General features: G+C 42.3%; 1 protein-coding gene across 1 annotated transcript in view; it reads left to right on the top strand.

The window, feature by feature from the left end:
- Positions 1 to 232: 232 nt before the first annotated feature.
- The window catches only part of COLGALT2 (collagen beta(1-O)galactosyltransferase 2), a 126,733-nt gene continuing 109,991 nt past the window's right edge, over positions 233 to 16,974 (top strand). Inside the window, exon 1 of the mRNA XM_077157209.1 lies at positions 233 to 518. Within this exon, the coding sequence (XP_077013324.1) occupies positions 256 to 518 (263 nt within the window). The 5' untranslated portion in view covers positions 233 to 255. The remainder of the gene's footprint in view (positions 519 to 16,974) is intronic.

Here is a 16,974-nt window from a genome sequence, read left to right as displayed (position 1 = left end):
CGGCAGGTACCCGGTGCGCACCGGCGGGAGCGTCCCAGAAGTTCCAGAAGTCGGGGTGCCAGTGTGTGCGAGCCGGACGGCCTGGGCAAGCCCCATCCCCTCTCCGCCCCCTGCAGCCGGCCTCGCCCCCCCACCCCCACCCGGAGCCGCCGCCGGCGGGCACGCCCGCCCCTCCCTGCCGGCCTCGGGCGCCCCTGGACAGCTCGGCTCGGCGCTCACGGCAGGACCTCCAGGCCGCTCGCCCCAGCGCGCAACATGGCTGCGCGCCCCGCCACCACCCTTGCCTGGTCGCTGCTGCTCCTCTCCTCCACTCTGCTCCGCGGCGGCTGCGGGGCGCGCTTTGCAGCCGAGCCGGACTCGGAGGACGACGAAGAGGAGACGGTGGTTTTCCCCGAGTCGCCTCTTCAGAGACCCACGGTGCTCGTGGCCGTCCTTGCCCGCAACGCTGCCCACACGCTGCCTCACTTCCTCGGCTGCCTGGAGCGGCTGGACTACCCCAAGAGCAGAATGGCCATCTGGTGAGCCGGCGAGGGGCTCAGGCTGGCTTGGCGGGGTGGGGGTGCCGGCGGGGCGCCGACAACGCGGCACGCACACCTCCTCGCCGCCTGCTTGGGGCTGGGGCTGGAGCCGCACTCCGCGGGAGGGCACGGGGCGCGCCTCCCGGAACCCTCCCGCCCCACCCCACCCCCAGCCACCGCGGCGGGAAACAGGGTGTGCACATCCCCTCGCTGCCGGCACGGGTCCTGGGCGAGTCCCGCGCGGCGGCTGAGAAAGGATGCTCAGGTCGGTGTGCGCGCGGGGCGCTGACGGGGATAACCAACTCGCCTTAGCTCGAAAGGGTGGTGCGCGGATTGAGGTGCTGCCGATCCCTCCGGTTTCCCCACCTCTGACAGGGGACTAGCGGAGACCCCGCAAGAGGGTTAGCGACCCCTCCTTTCAATTCCGAAGTCTCCCCTTTCCCCACCTCCTAGCCCCAGCCCTAAGGAGAGGAGAAAGGTTGCCCTTCGCGCTTTCCCTTCCAGACGCGACGGGGAACTTGACCGGGCTGGAGAGGGGGTCTCGGCCTCACTGAGATGGCGAAAAGCGCACCGCCCAGCACCCCCCACAGCCGGCTCCGGCTCGCGCCTCGGAGGCTGGAAGAGTGGCCCATTTGCCCCCGGGCTGGGGGAGGGGCGCGTTGGCCGGGTGGAGGCTAGGCTGGGCCCCGCGGTGTCTTCCCATCCATGCCACCATCGTGGGCTCCTCTCCTCCGGGCGCTTCGAACTGGCCCAGCCAGTACCTCTCGTGAGGCGCCTGGAAAGCGTGCGGAGCGTCCTAGAGTACTGCGTCCTGGGGCGCAATGGTGTCCCCGTCTGGGAGTTAAACAGCCAAGTTCTGTTACTCGGTAAGGTAAAACCCTGGACCTGGTTCTTGTGCTTGCTATGGAGAAGTAATCTGTAGGAACGGCTGCCAGTCCCATCTGTAGAACTCGGTCCAGTCCCACACATTTTATAAATCCGAGAAATTGGTGGCCAGGTGAGCTGCTAAGGGATGAAAAGGTGGATGAAAAGGTGGACTCTGGCCTGGGGAGATGGGCTGGCAGGTACACGGACAAGAGGACTATGATTCCTGGGAAGGACAGCCCAGGTCACCCTGGACCAGTTGTTTCTGCCTTGGGTTGACGAAAGAAGATAGTTCTCAGAGAAGTCATCTTAAAACAAGGATTGGGCAGAAAGAGGGAAGGGGAAAAAAAAAAAAAACAGCCGCTGAAATTGGCGAGCCTGGTGGTACCTGCTGGGAGAGGCACAGAGGTGCGAAAGCAAACATGTGATATAGTACAGTACTGTGCTATACACTGCTTTACTATATACCCGGCTATACGTGCCGGCGCCGCGGAGAAGGGCATATTATGTGGAAAGTGGGATCGTGGGTGCAGCCAGGCTTTAAGCCAGAAGCAAGGATTGTGTGTGTGTGTGTGTGTGTGTGTGTGTGTGCGTGTGTGTGCGCGCGCACGCGCGTGTTAACCACATGGATACCAAAAGAATATTTAACTAATGTCAGTTTTCTTAGTTGCTTTTTTAGAAAAATAAGATGTTTTGCAAAACGGGTCTGCAGCATGGCAAGCGAGAACTCTGCCACAGAGTCACCGTTGCCGGCCCTGTTTAGTTTAATTTTAAAGAACATGACAATAGTTAGTACGGGAAATTAGTGGACGGTGACGCTGGTACCAGGCCCAGGTTTGGTTACCTGCTTTACAGACATTACCTCTTTTATCATGCAGTAAACCATTCAGACAGAAGCTATGATTCTTTATTTTGCAAATGAAGAAACTGAAACTTGGATTAGTTCAACAACTCATTTAAGGTCACACAATTAATAGTTAGTTGTTTTCCCCTAAAGACCATCCTAAAAAGGTAGTAATGGTGAAAACATGATATAAGCAAACCTCACATAAAACGGTAAGCTACAAAATGAAAGACTTGGGTTCGTCGCTAACTAGATATGTGATTTAGAGATAGTTGCTTGGGGTCTGTAGGCATAACTTTCCTCATCAGTAAAATGTGGTAATTGGAATAAATGACTCCAAATATTCTTTCTGGCTCTTAAATTCCATAGATTAAGAGGCTATGATCAGAACCAGACAGCAACGAAGGTGCGTCCTAAGTCTACCCGATGTTCCCTATCATATGGAAGGTGGTTCTTTTAGCGGAGGAGTATTCCAATTACACATACACGTTGGGGATCTGTTTTCTGTAAATATACTTTGCCCTTAATGTCCAGTGTTGGAAGAATAAGTAAGAAACTCAAGGCTCAGAAAAGACCTTGGAAACCCCTAATTTAGCCACTAAAAGACTCTTCTTTGGAAAATCTTGAAATTGTATTGCTTATTATGTAATAATAAAGAAATGCCAGTTTTTAAATAGCTCTTTACAGTTTTTTTAAGTTGTGCAATTCACATAACAGTTAACCATTTCAAAGTATATGATTCAGTGTTATTTAAATGCATTCACAATTTTGTGCAACCATAAATTGTATCTCTAATTTCAAAATTTTTCATAAAACATCCCATAAAAATACCCCATACCCATTAAGTAATCACTTCCCTTCCCCCCCTACACACACACACTCTCCCATCCCCTGATAACCACTAAGCTACTTTCTGTCATTATGGATTTATCTGTTTTGAATATATCACCTAAAAGTAATCATAGAATATGTAATCTTTATGTCTGGCTTCTTTCACTTGGCATAAGACTTTTTTTTTTTCCCCTCTGCATGACCAGGCACCGGGAATCGAACCCAGGTCTCTGGCATGGCAGACAAAAGCTCTGCCTGCTGAGCCAACATGGCCCACTCCACTTGGCATAAGTTTTTGAGATTCATCAAAGTTGTAGTATGCATCAGTATTCCTTCTTTCATATAGCTGAATAATATTCTGTTGCATACACACACACGCACACACACACACACACAATTTGTCCATTCATCCATTGATGGACATTTGTGTTGTTTCCACATTTTGGCTATTAGGAATGTGCTGCTGTGAACATTGTTGAACAGGTTTCTGTGTAAATGTATTTTTCATTTCTTTTGCATATATATATATCTAGGTACAGAATTGCTGAGTTTTGTGGTAACTCCGTGTTTAACTTTTTGAAGAAATGCCAATTGGTTTCTGACCCTTTACAGTTTTCAAACTACTTCCACCAGCTGTGCTATCTCATTTAATCCTTACTACCATTCAACAAAGAAACAGAATTCTCTCCCTTTCATAGAAGAAATTGTCTTAAGTAATTGATTTACTCAAGATTAAATTTATTTACAATTTCCAAAAATATTTAGTAATAAGAGCTCATACTTACTGTGTGCTTTACATTCATTTTCTGGTTTGATCTTTAAAATAACCTTATTGGGTATGAAATATGCTCTTTCACAGACGAGAAAACTAAGGCACACAGAAGTTGTGCAAGCACATGGCCTTAATGATCTTCTTTTGTAAGATCCAGGCATTGTGCCAGATTAGGGCTGAAACAGTGGAATACGATGTTGCTCCTTACAGACAGATGTTCTTGTTTTTACTGTGCAATGTAAAGTTATTCTGGATGGCATTTACAGAGTTTGGGGGAGCACCAGCAGACTTCTAAGCCAGATTGGGGCAATCATGATCATGAAAGGCTTTTTGAGGAGTTGGCAGTTTGAACTGAGCTTTGAAGGATGAGTCGGGATCAGCTAAAACCCAGGAGAGGAGGAGGGTTCCAAAAACAGGGAACAGCACGGCAAGAAAAAGTACTGAAACGGTGACTAGAGTTTTCCCTCAAGGGTGTTAAAAGGAGTGACAGGTTTAATGACTGTAAGTGTCCGAACTCTGACATTGTACTGCAGGGCCTCTCTGGAGCTGATGACTTTTAGGCTGGAATTAGGGGAACATTTAGCTGGGAAGGTTATGAAATATCACTCTCCAAAAGGGGTGGGTACCTCATTTTAGGATGCAACAGCTTTGAAGGACTTCTGCCAATTGCTTACTGTGCTGGTTTGAAAGATGTATGCCCCCTAGGAAAGCCACGTTTTAATCAAAATCCCATTTCATTAAGGTAGAATAATCCCTATTCAATACTGTATGTTTGAAACTGTGATCAGATCATCTCCCTGGATGATGTGATTTAGTCAAGAGTGATTGTTAAACTGGATTAGGTGACGACATGTCTCCACCCATTTGGGTGGGTCTTGACTGATTTATTGGAGTCCTATAAAAGAGGAAACATTTTAGAGAATGAGCGATTCAGAAAGAGCAGCACCACAAAGTAGAGAGATCACCAGCCAGCGACCTTTGGAGATGAAGAAGGAAAATGCCTCCCTGGGAGCTTCATGAAACCAGAAGCCAGGAGAGAAAGCTAGCAGATGACACCGTATCCACCATGTGCCCTTCCAGTTGAGAGAGAAACTCTGACTGTGTTTGCCATGTGCCCTTTCATTCGAGAAAGAAACAGGAACTTCATCAGCCTTCTTGAACCGAGGTATCTTTCCCTGAATGGATGCCTTAGATTGGACATTTCTATAGACTTGTTTTAATTGGGACATTTTCTCGGCCTTAGAACTGTAAACTTAGCAACTTATTAAATTTCCCTTTTGAAAGCCATTCCATTTCTGGTATATTGCATTCCGGCAGCTAGCAAACTAGAACACTTACCTTTAGTCTTTCAGTTCCAAGTGCTACTCAACATTCTGAGATGCCAAGCTGACTGGCATCATTCTGTAAACTCCAGAACTTTACACAACAGAACTGTGTTACATACAGAGTCTGGCATATCAGCTTCCACTTAATTTTATCTCAGTAATTTATTTTATCCACTCTCACTCCTGTCACCCTTCTGATGACCTCTACCAAAGAATATCTGAAATGACTGCTTTCCTGTACAGGTAGTTGAGCAGCCTGGCTCATTGATTATGTTCTGACTTCCCTGTGATGTGATTTTCTTTTCTCACCTGAAGTTCTGGACCAGATCTATTCTGCACATAGGTGAAATGTAAGGACAAATGGACTGAAAGATTTTGCTGTCAGAGAATGAGTGCATTTATCTCAGTTAGCTTCAAGATTATTGTAATTAGATAAAATTAAGGAAAGTGTATTTTAGGGAACTTTTTCCACATTTATCTGTCTGATCTCAAATCCCTCCAAACTACTTGTTTTCCTTCAAATGTCACAGTTCAGTAGATTAAAACTAAGGAAGCTATTCCTTGTGCTCCAATCAAAGCTTGCATAACCTGTGTTAATGAGAATGACTGCTGTGCCTAGATTAAGGGTGATGTGAAGCATTGTGACAGGCGGCAGTGCACGTAATTGTGTTCTTGCTAATTCAGCGGTGCCCTGAACAAGTGACCTTAGCCGTGGAGGGAAAGCTGACCTCGTCCCCCTTCCCAAACCTATGATTAAGGGGAACAGAGCCAGGTGCCAGGATAACGAAAAAAGGAGGAGGGCACAAGAAAAGTATCTGGACCAAAAGATACTTTCTTTGTCCTTTGGAGAGCCTGTTGCTGCTTGTGAGGAGCCAAGATGGGATTCACAGTCTGTGCGGCCATCCGGGCCGCGATGGTTATATATTTCCAGAATGATGAGGGCATTTCGTTTGTTTGAGTTTTGAAAAGTAATGCACTAAATTGGGAACCATTTTTTGGCCTTTTAAACAAAGAGATGGGCTTCTGTGGATACAGACTCGATGGTGATGACCCTCTTCTGGAGCTCCTGTCCTGAAGTTTCATAACTGCTGTGCCTCTACGGGGTTCGGTGATTGTTTTGGAATTATCTCCACATCTTAATGCCCAACCAGTAGTGTTTTGGTGAATGTTTGTTTAACTGGACAAACTAATATAAGTGTGTTTATAACATGTCCCAAATTACTGTTAATGATAGTTTTCATTACCTGTGGTGAGGATGATGTCATATTCTTGGCATTAATGTTGCATGTTATCCCTGTGGATAGAAGTTTCAGCCCATGGCTGAGAAAGTAGATGATAACTTAATCTCTCCGTTAGTCTGCTCTTCTCACCTCTCCCCCTCCCTTTCCTTTATTTTCCACAGCCTCATGATTTAGTATGATGGAAGAAGTTTAAGATTAGATAGAGCTGGATTCAAATCTGTATGATAAAGTAAAGTTTGTGGAAAGAGTCATAGAAGTGGCATTAAATCCAAAATGAGTTTGAATACACAATTTGCGCAATTGTGGGCTCATCAGTGAACCTCTCTAAGACATAGTTTCCTTATCTGAAAAATGACTAGTAATTACACCTATTTCAAAGAGTTACTGAAACAAGTAAGTTGGATAGTATATGTATAGCGCCTTTTACACAAAAGCTACTACATAAATTTTAGTTATTTCCTATACCATCTTTTGCTTTTTTCCCCATCTCCTTTACCTTTCTCCAAATAGAATTTTTTTAATGTTCAGAAGGAACTCCATTTATTTTCTTTCCTCTGATAAAAAACTATCAGCATTATTATAAAAACTAACATCGATTGAAGCACTGTTCTAAACACTTTGGTATTATAACTGATTTACTCCTGACAACCCTAGGTGTCAAGGGCTGGTACTCTCCTCCCTTTACAGAGGAGGAAACTGAGGCACAGGGAATTTAAGTGGCTTGCCTGAAGTCACAAGGCGACTGTGTGGTGGAGTCACACTGCGAGCTAGGCAGCTAATGCCACAGTCTGAGTACAGATGGTCGGTTTTACATCAAGAAAAGGCAAATTAGTTTTAGTTTTTGCTTTTGTTGGTTGATCCAATTTAGGAAGACAAGAGTGCCAGTGTTTCCTTCAAATGAGCTGCGTCTCTTCTGGTTGAAGGACACGAGGGACTCAGTGGTTTCCTTCCTCTGTCTTGATAATTTCATCACTTAGCTTAGGCACTTTCTGCCTGCTGAACTCTGCCTTATGTTGGTAGGTTTTATTGGAAAAGAAAGAGAGTAAATATGTGGGATGAACATAAATATGCAGGTCACTTGCCATAATCATGGCTACGTGGCAAGGGAAAGAAATTCATCAACCCTTACTAGTGGTAAATGACTAAGGCAGCACTACTCATGGACACAGTGGCTGTAGCAGTTTGGGTCTATATTGGTAAAATAGAATTCTTGTCATTATTTTAATTAGTGTTCTTAGATTTGGTCGACCCCTAAACTCAACTTTCTACCACATGAGTGAACAAAGTTCTCAATCTTCCCTCTGCCCCCCCAATTTTAAAACATGATTGGACCTTAGATGTATATATTACTATGCTGGTTTGAAAGAATGTATGTACCCTAGAAAAGCCATGTTTTAATCCTAATCCCATTTTGTAAAGGCAGCCATTTCTTCTAATCCCTATTCAGTACTATATATTTGAAACTGTAATTAGATCATCTCCCTGGAGATGTGATTTAATCAAGAGTGCTTATTAAATTGGATTAGGTGGAGGCATGTCTCCACCCATTTGGGTGGGTCTTCAATAGTTTACTGGAATCCTATAAAAGAGGAAACACTTTGGAGAATGCAGGAGATTCCAAGAGATTTTGAGAGAGCAGAATGACATAGCTACGAGAAGCAGAGAGCCCACCAGCCAGCGACCTTTGGAGATGAGGAAGGGAAACACCTCCCCGGGAGCTTCACGAAACAGGAAGCCAGGAGAGAAAGGTAGCAGATGACATTGTGCTACGTGCCCTTCCAGCCGAGAGAGAAACCCTGACTGTTTTTGCCGTGTGCTTTCTGACTTGAGAGAGAAACCCTGAACTTCATCGGCCTTCTTGAACCGAGGTATCTTTCCCTGGATGCCTTAGATTGGACATTTCTATAGACTCGCTTTAATTGGGACACCTTCTCAGTTGTAGAACTGTAAACTAGCAACTCATTACATTCGCTTTTTTAAAAGTCATTCTGTTTCTGGTATATTACATTGCAGCAGCTAGCATAATAGAACAATTACCTTTGAATAAAAACGGAAGTGACTGATAAATGCCACCAATCCTATTGATCCAGTTACCACAAATTGCCAACAGAGTGAAAGGAGCCCTGAACTGTCCTGGTTCTATTTTATTTAGTTCTATGGATGAGGAACACAAATCACAGGACAGTTAAGAAATCCTGCCCCCACCCCAGCCTGCTCCTGTCCCTGCCCCCATAGATTACAGAGTGTTGGGATATGGGGATCCAATAACGGATTCCTAGATACTGAACCCGGAGTTACTGTTTTTAGGTTGATTATTTTGTAACAACATCCCTCATCATTTAAAAGAGCATATCAGTTATTCTAAGAGGGATTGATTTACAGATTTGTCTTTAACTTCTTTTTCCTGGGTGATTCTACCACCACGTTTCTTTGAGGCTACCTATACTTAAGCTTGTGCTTCTTGTGATCCTCTTGTGTGCCTGTTTCTTGTGGCTGGAGGAATGAACAATGAAAGCTTTGTCACCAGAAAGGCTGTTGGCTGTGCTAGGTCCTTTCCCTGGACTTACGTGTACACATGGGTCATATCGCTGTGTGATACTGCCTTCAGTCAAAAGCACAGTATAGTGTGATCATAATTTAAGTTTTACTTAGGGACTATAATAGGATAATATAAGGCTTGTTTCTGCACATTTCTTCAAATAACATAACAATATGCAATAAAGATAAAGTTTGAGAGAAAATGATTAGCTTTTGCCCAGTTACCATGTTATGAAGTGGTTTCACTACATGTGTCTAAATCACAGCAATTATGCATCAGGAATTACAAAAAGTGTATGTTGTTTATGTCTTGATATTCTTATGCTCAGAGGAGGGGCTTATCATTTAATTACACTTAGAAGATCAAAAAATTGCTGATTCTTAAACTTTAAAATCCCTTAGGGTCCTGCTAGATTTATTTAATAGTTATGTCCTCTTTTAAGGATGTTAAGAATGTCCTCTGCTGACTTTTGTTTTAATTGAAAGAATAATACCTACCTTTAGTAAAACATTCAAACAATATGTGTAAGAATATGATGAAAAATAAATCTCCCTTTAACTACATGTTATTGCCATAGGCAACCAATGTTAACAGTTTCTTGTATATTATTCTAGAAATTTCCTATATATTTACACATTCTTTTAATTCTAACCCAAATATGAGTGTGCATAGGTGTGATATTTTTAAAATCTATTTTTTTTATCCCAGGTTATTTAAATACTGCCAGCCTACCTGCCGTGCCCCAGGTGACACAGTAAAGATGAGCGTCTGACAACACCTGGTCCAGGTCTTACCCCTAACCCCTCCCTGATTACACGCATCCTGCTCTTTTGTTCTAGTCTCTGTGGCCCCTAGAAAATCTGGCCCTAACCCCCATTTCTTAAAAACATTTTAAAGAAGTATAATATGCATACAAGAAAAAGGCAAACATCATAAATGTATAACTTGATAACATTCACAAACTAAACATACCAGATCAAGGAAGAGATCATATGGGCTGCCAGAATCCTTCCTGCAGCTGCCTGCCAGTCACCCATTCCACGCAGCCGGCCACACCCCACCGACGTGGAACTCTCTTGTCTTCCAACGGCACGGATGAGTTTTCCTGTTTCCATACCTTATATAAATGTACTATTCTGAATGTTTTCTTTTGCATTTTATTTATGAGATTTGATCATATTGTTGTGTGTATTTGTGGATCATTCTTTCTCATGGCTGTATAGTATTATTTAACTGTGTGAATATAACCCAATGTATTTATCCAATCTTGGATACTTTCCAGGTTTTAGATCTTGGACTAGTGCTATGATGTATATGCTAATAAAGTTTTCAGTGAACGTGCGTGTATTTCCATTGGGTTTATACCTAGGATGGAACTGCTGAGTATATGCAGCTCTACTAGAAATTGCCATAGTTTTCCAAATTGAATGTACCAGTTTATGCTCTCATAAGCAGTTATATAACACTGTATCTTCACCTGCATTTTTATTTTCAGTCTTATTCACAGCATGTAATGGCATCATATTATGGTGTTAATTGGGATTTTCCTGAATGCATAGTGAAGCTGAGTATTGTTTCGTGTATTCATTGGCGATTTAGCTATCCATTTCTTGAAGTATCTATTCAGGTCTTTTTCTCATTTTTCTACTGGACTTTTTCATATTTATTTATAGGAGATTTTTTTATATACACACATATCCTCTTTTTATATATGTAGCCCATTGTTGGATATTTCATGTATGTATATATACACGTTTATTTTATATACACACACATACTGTATGTACATATATTGTTGGATATATATTTAATAATATGCATGTGTATATTCCCTTGTTGGGTGTGTATTTTAAATATTTTTCCCAATCTGTGTTTTACCTTTTTACTCTCTAAAAGGTATATTTTGATTAACAGTTATTTACTTTAATATAGTCAAATGTATCCTTTTTTAGATACTTTTTTTTTACTTGAAGAAGTCTTATCCTTATTGGATACAGCACAGATTACATGAAAGGATCAGTAATTTCATTGAAAGTGGCAGAATGACAATTTAACAATACTGAGTCTTCTAATTCATGAACACAGTTTATCCCTCCATTTATTTAGGTTTTCTTTGATCTGTCAATAATGGTGGGTTTTTTTTTCCTATTTTCAAAATAATATTCTGTAGTTTTCAGTGTAAATGTTTTTAATATCTTTCGTTAGATCACTTCCTGAGTATTAATTTAATAGTTTTTTTTTTTAATGTTGATTTAAATAGTATTTTTTAATATTTATTTCCTATTGGTTGCTGGTGCTTAACAAATGCAGTGCTCTTTGTAAATTGATTTTGTCTCCAGTACTCTTGCAGAATTCATTTGTTAATGCTTATAGATTCTTTTGCATTTTCTAGGGACACGGTCATGTCATCATTGAAGAATGGCATTTTAATTTCGTTTTTAAGACCAGTTCTTATGCCTTTTATTTCTTTGCTTACTAAATGGCATTGCTAAGGTCCTCCAGTGTAGTGTTAGACAGAAGTGGTGAAATATACCCAAATTTTGATACTTGCCTATGAGCTGTTTGGTTCTGAGTGACCGTTCAGAGCCCTCTTGATCCTCTGTCATAATTACCAATTGGGAGTCTAGTTTAGGAATCTGCATTTCTGAAAATCTTCCAGGTGATTCTTATACAGATTCCAGCTAGTGACCATACATTTATAGAGAATGTAAAGACTGGTGAACCTCAGGTTGAATCTGACCCTAAGATGCGTTTAATTTGGCTTGTATGCTATTTATACAAATTGAGCCGATGTTGAGAAACCAGATTTCACATAAAAACGTGTAATCTCATCTACCTTAATTCCCTCTGGCTTCTGTAACAGAGTAGCACACATGGGTTGGTTTAAGGCAACCGAATTTATTGTCTCACAGTTCTGGAGGCTAGAAGGCTGAAATCAAGGTGCTGGCAGGACCATTCTGCCTCTGAAGTGTGCAGGGCTCTGTCAGAGGCTTGCTGGCAAGCAATAGCATTCCATGGCTTGTGCTATAACACGGTCCTTGCCTCCATCCCATGGCTCCCTTCTCTCGTCGTCCGACTTCTGCTTCTGTGTCTAAATCTTCTCTTCTTCTAAGGATCACTAGTCATATTGGACCCACCTTAGTTGGGTTTGACCTCATTTTAGTACCATTTTCAAAGATCCTGTTTCCAAATAGTATCACATTCATGGGACCAGAGCTTAAGTCTTGAATTTTTTTTTGGGGGGGGCTGGGGGTGGGAGGTGGGGGAATGGGGGACACAATTCATTCCATAATGTCAGCTTTAAAAACAAAACAGCAACAAGAGACGCGCCAGCCTTGCCAGACCTGCATTCATGCACTGTAACGATTACTGGGGTTGAGTAGCTGCCGTTTCCCGGATTTTAACCAGGCAGCCAAGTTCCTATTAGGCCCAGAGTGTGTGCACCTGCGCTTGGTCCCTCCTCCCTACCCCTCTCCACTGTCTTTGACAGTGACTCTTTGACTCGCCTTGCCTGGCTCCCCTTGGCATTTGAGTGGTGACTCGTGCTACTTTCCCGGGCTGCTCAGAAGCCCTACAACTCAAGTAGGAAATGCTTTCTAGAACCAGCAGGCTTGGCAAGCTGCCAGCGCGTGCCCTAGTGGCGGAAAGATCAGGATAGAATTACTTTTCCCTTCGTTTCCCATTCCTCTGGTAGGAAAGCTGTGTATGACTGTTCATAGAAGTGAAAAAGGATCTCATTATACCTAATAATTGAAAAGCCATGCAGAATATAAATAGGAGGGCGCGTAATTAGTTCGCTGGACTTGCTGCCATTCAGACCCACAAAAATACAGCATTTGTGGTTGATGACATCAGGCAAGTCTCTTGTGTGAATTAAAGCTTGGATGGGGCTGGAGGGCATTTCTTTTGCTCTCTAGGAGTACCACACAGAAATCCTTTCAGACTTAAACTTCAAATAATAGCTGCAAAGACATCCTGCCAGGGCTGAATTTAGGACTTTGTAACATGATTCATTTTATAGAAGCAAAAATTGTTTTTATTTTAGTCGTTTGTCAAAGTCAACAAACTGAGGCCTATCTCTTCACTTGTTAGTTTAGCTGATGAGGTTTGGTTCCTTTGCAAACATAATACAAAATAACCACTGAGTGTTTTCTGATTAATGTTTGAAGATCCCTTGGAAAATGTGCATTTTAGAAACATAAATAATAACGTAAGTAATGAGCCTGGGCTGCAGTTCCCTCAACCCAGGCTGAATATAGGGTCAGACTGCTGGTGATAAAGCATTACATGACAGCCTGGTTTCAATGAAAAACTGGCTTTATTGGAAGAGTTCATTACCTTCCCAGTTGACTCACTTCAAGCTCTATGGAGGGATGTGTTGGGTTGGAGTGGGGAGTTTCTTAAATGGAGCTTTCCCCACTTTGACTCTCAAGCCCAAGGAAACCACGAGGTAGCTTCAAGTGCTCAAGTTTTAGACTATTTTTTCCAGCCCCTCTTCTTTCTGAATATGATTATATGTTTTGGAGGTGGGGAAAGCAGTGGGCAGCAGTAACTTTTCTATTCTCCTGGAACAAAAGATGATTCTGGGGAAGGGAAGTCTGTGATTAGCATTATCCCAGAAAGCCACGTTGTTCTTTTTCAGGGTCTTAGGAAAGGCAAACTTTTCTGGAGACTAATCGTAAAACTTATATTCCTGGGATCTGTGAGAAACGTGGTTTTGGACATTTGGGTCTGAGGCATTCCCAACACGGAGTCTCATGCTGGACTGTTAGACAGCTGGACTGCTTTTTAGTTTCTTGGCTGTCAGCCAGCCTCATAATTCTGTTCAAATTCCACACACCACAGTGATTATGGCTTAGACCCGCCAAGATAGTGGAAAGTGGCTGCCAAATTGAATCAGGATTTTTCATGACATCACCACATCACTGAGCAGTAAGTGTATATGCAGCTCCCACACTGCTGCTTTCCCTCTGCTGGAAGCAGGATCGAATGGGGGACATTCAGACAGTTAGACCATGTCTTGTGTTTCAGATGGATTTTGTAGAGTTGCTATGTAAGGCTTGAAACAGCCAGCATATGTGAGAAAACGACAATTCGCTTGTCTTCCTTTGGTCAATCTTGTCAGACTTTAAGATTTACTGGGCACATTTGATTTCCATTCTAGAACTTTTTTCTATAGAGATATGGGGAAATTATAGATTTCTAAAACAATGGATTAAAACATGTTCTCTACTTCTTTATATTTATTCATCCATCACAGATGATCTGTGTGGTAAATCCAGGTAATCATATTGAAATTATAGCTGAGGTGGTCTGAAAGTGACTTGCCCAATTGGTCAAGCTCATTGGCCAAGTTCATTGGCCATGAGTGGATTTGGTCCTTATCATTCTTCTGCCAACCTTTGGTATAAAATGTCTGGACGACGAATAGTGATTCCTAAGTAGTGCTTCAGGGACCAGCTGTGTCTTAACACCTGGACATTTGTTAAAAACATAGATTTCTGGACCCTATTTCAGCCACATTCAATCTAAAGGACGTTTCATGGGAAGGGCCTGGGAATCTTTATTTTAAACATGTTCTTAGTGATTTGGACGCACCACTGGGTGTGGAAACTGCAGGGGATAATCTGGAAAATACATGAGGAATAGGGGGCCGTCATGGAATGATCATGTGGCTGCACATGCACCCAAAGTACAGGCCATGGATTTTCAAAGCTTGAAAAGTTGGCATACTCTGAATCTCCTGAACAACAGGTTCCAGATGCTGAAACAATAAAGAAGACCAAGGGGTTTTCATATTAAGAAAAGTAGTAAGGCACGAGATTACTTAGGAGACCCTCTGCCAGGCATGCATCATTTATGTTTTTTGTTTTGTTTTTCTTTTTGTTGAGTAAAGCACTGTTCTAGTTTGCTAGCTGCCAGAATGCAATATACCAGAAATGGAATGGCTTTTTAAAAGGGAAATTTAATAAGTTGCTAGTTTACAGTTCTAAGGCTGAGAAAAATCTCCCAATTACAAGAAGTCTATAGAAATGTCCAATCAAAGCATCCAGAGAAAGATACCTTGGTTCAAGAAGGCCGATGAAGTTCAGGGTTTCTCTCTCTAGTGGAGGGCACATGGTGAACACAGAGTTTCTCTCTCATTTGGAAAGGCACATGGTGAACACAATCAGGGTTCCTCTCTCATCTGGAAGGGCACATGGCAAACACAGCATCATCTGCTAGCTTCTTCTCCTGGCTTCTTGTTTCATGAAGCTCCCAGGGAGGCATTTTACTTTTTCATCTCCAAAGTTCGCTGGCTAGTAGACTCTGCTTCGTGGTGCTACAGCATTCTCTGTTCTCTCCGAATCTCTTTCCTTCTCCAAAATGTTTCTTCTTTTATAGGACTCCAGAAACGTATCAAGACCCACCCAAATGGGTGGAGAGATGTTGTCACCTAATCCAGTTTAACAACCACTCTTGATTAAATCACATCTCCAGGGAGATGATCTGATTACAGTTTCAAACATACAGTATTGAATAGGGATTATTCTGCCTTTATGAAATGGGATTTTGATTAAAACATGGCTTTTCTAGAGGACATACATCCTTGCAAGCCAGCACAAGTACAAAACGTGTTCTTCCCCCATCTAATACTGGTTATTTACCAAAAAAATCTCTAAAAGCAGTGCTCCAGACTATTTGCCCAGTATAGGAAGCTCCTTGTTCCAGGCCTTGGTATAAAACAGCAATCCCTTAAATCCTTTTCTATGCTTAGTGTATCTCACATAATGAGCTCATTAAGCATTTAATTTTACAAAAGAAAAATATCTGTTGATGAACATCTTTTAATAGAGTGGAGGAAAATCACATCAGTGCATTCCCTTCAAATAAATACATTCATTTGTTCCACTTCGGTATCCACATTTGCTAATCCTTGATCCTTTGTTGTTTATATTTAATTTTCTCATCTTTGGTTTTCTCTTTGGCATGCCATTAAAAACTCCTCCCCTCATTTGTGACAAATGTAACAGTCTATTAAGTTGCTCTGGTTTTAGTAGCTGGTAGCTCGGCTGTAATTGCATGATGTTACAAAATCCTTAAACTGGGTGTCTTCCCTAGTTATGAAATCAAAATATAACTTTTTAGAAATTCACAGTTCTACTCTCATTGTGCAAAAGATTGTCCTGAGTTTGTTGCTGCTGCACAAAAGTGTGGTCTAAGACGTCGATGTAGTAGCATTATTACTACTGCACATAGAGTCAGACTTTTGTGGGGATGATCACAGCTCAGTTGCTGGATCTCGTATTGTTCCATATCCTAGTTTTCTTGTATTCTTTTAGTGACAGGTCTATCAAAAATGTCACAGTGTAGGTTCTCAGGTTATATGCCCATTTTCCTTTTTAATCCTTTTTTTTCTTCTCGACAATGTGAGCTGCATTCAATACTTAGCGCTTCCCACCGAGAAGGTAGCAGTCACCAGGGCTGCAGGTGGGTCTGGGGCAGTGGGCGCTTCCAGGTGGTTGCCTCTAACCAAAAGCAGCCCTGTCCATTTTAACCCCAGGGTACAAATATTAATTTTTATTTGTTTATTAAAGGACTGGGAAGCATTATTCTTACTCTGTCACCTTGAACCAGTCACTTGTTCTCTCTATGCCTCAGCTTCCCTTGCCCCAGATTCTATAAGATATGGGAGATGTGCTAGATTAGTGGTTCTCAAATGTGGCAGCTTATTAAAATCATTTGATGAGACTTAAAAAAAACACTTGATGCCTGGGCCCCACCCCAGGCTAGTCAAGTGTGAATCTCTGGGGTGGGGCCAGAGGAATGGACATATTTTGAAAACCTTCCAGGTGACGCTAATGTATAGCTAGGCTTGAGGACCTTGGGCATGATGCTCTCTGAGGTCCCTTCCCAATCCACCCATTTCTGAAGAATTTCCATGAATCATATTTCTGCATAATTGATGTTTCATAGACACTTAACCAAACTTCAGACCTTTTTAAGGTGGTCTAAAAAATTTAATTTTTCTAGGAAGCACATTGTATTTCATCTGTTTAT

Source organism: Tamandua tetradactyla, chromosome 4 (genome assembly GCF_023851605.1).
Source record: "Tamandua tetradactyla isolate mTamTet1 chromosome 4, mTamTet1.pri, whole genome shotgun sequence".
NCBI lineage: Eukaryota > Metazoa > Chordata > Mammalia > Pilosa > Myrmecophagidae > Tamandua > Tamandua tetradactyla.
This window is presented reverse-complemented; position numbering and strand designations above follow the sequence as displayed.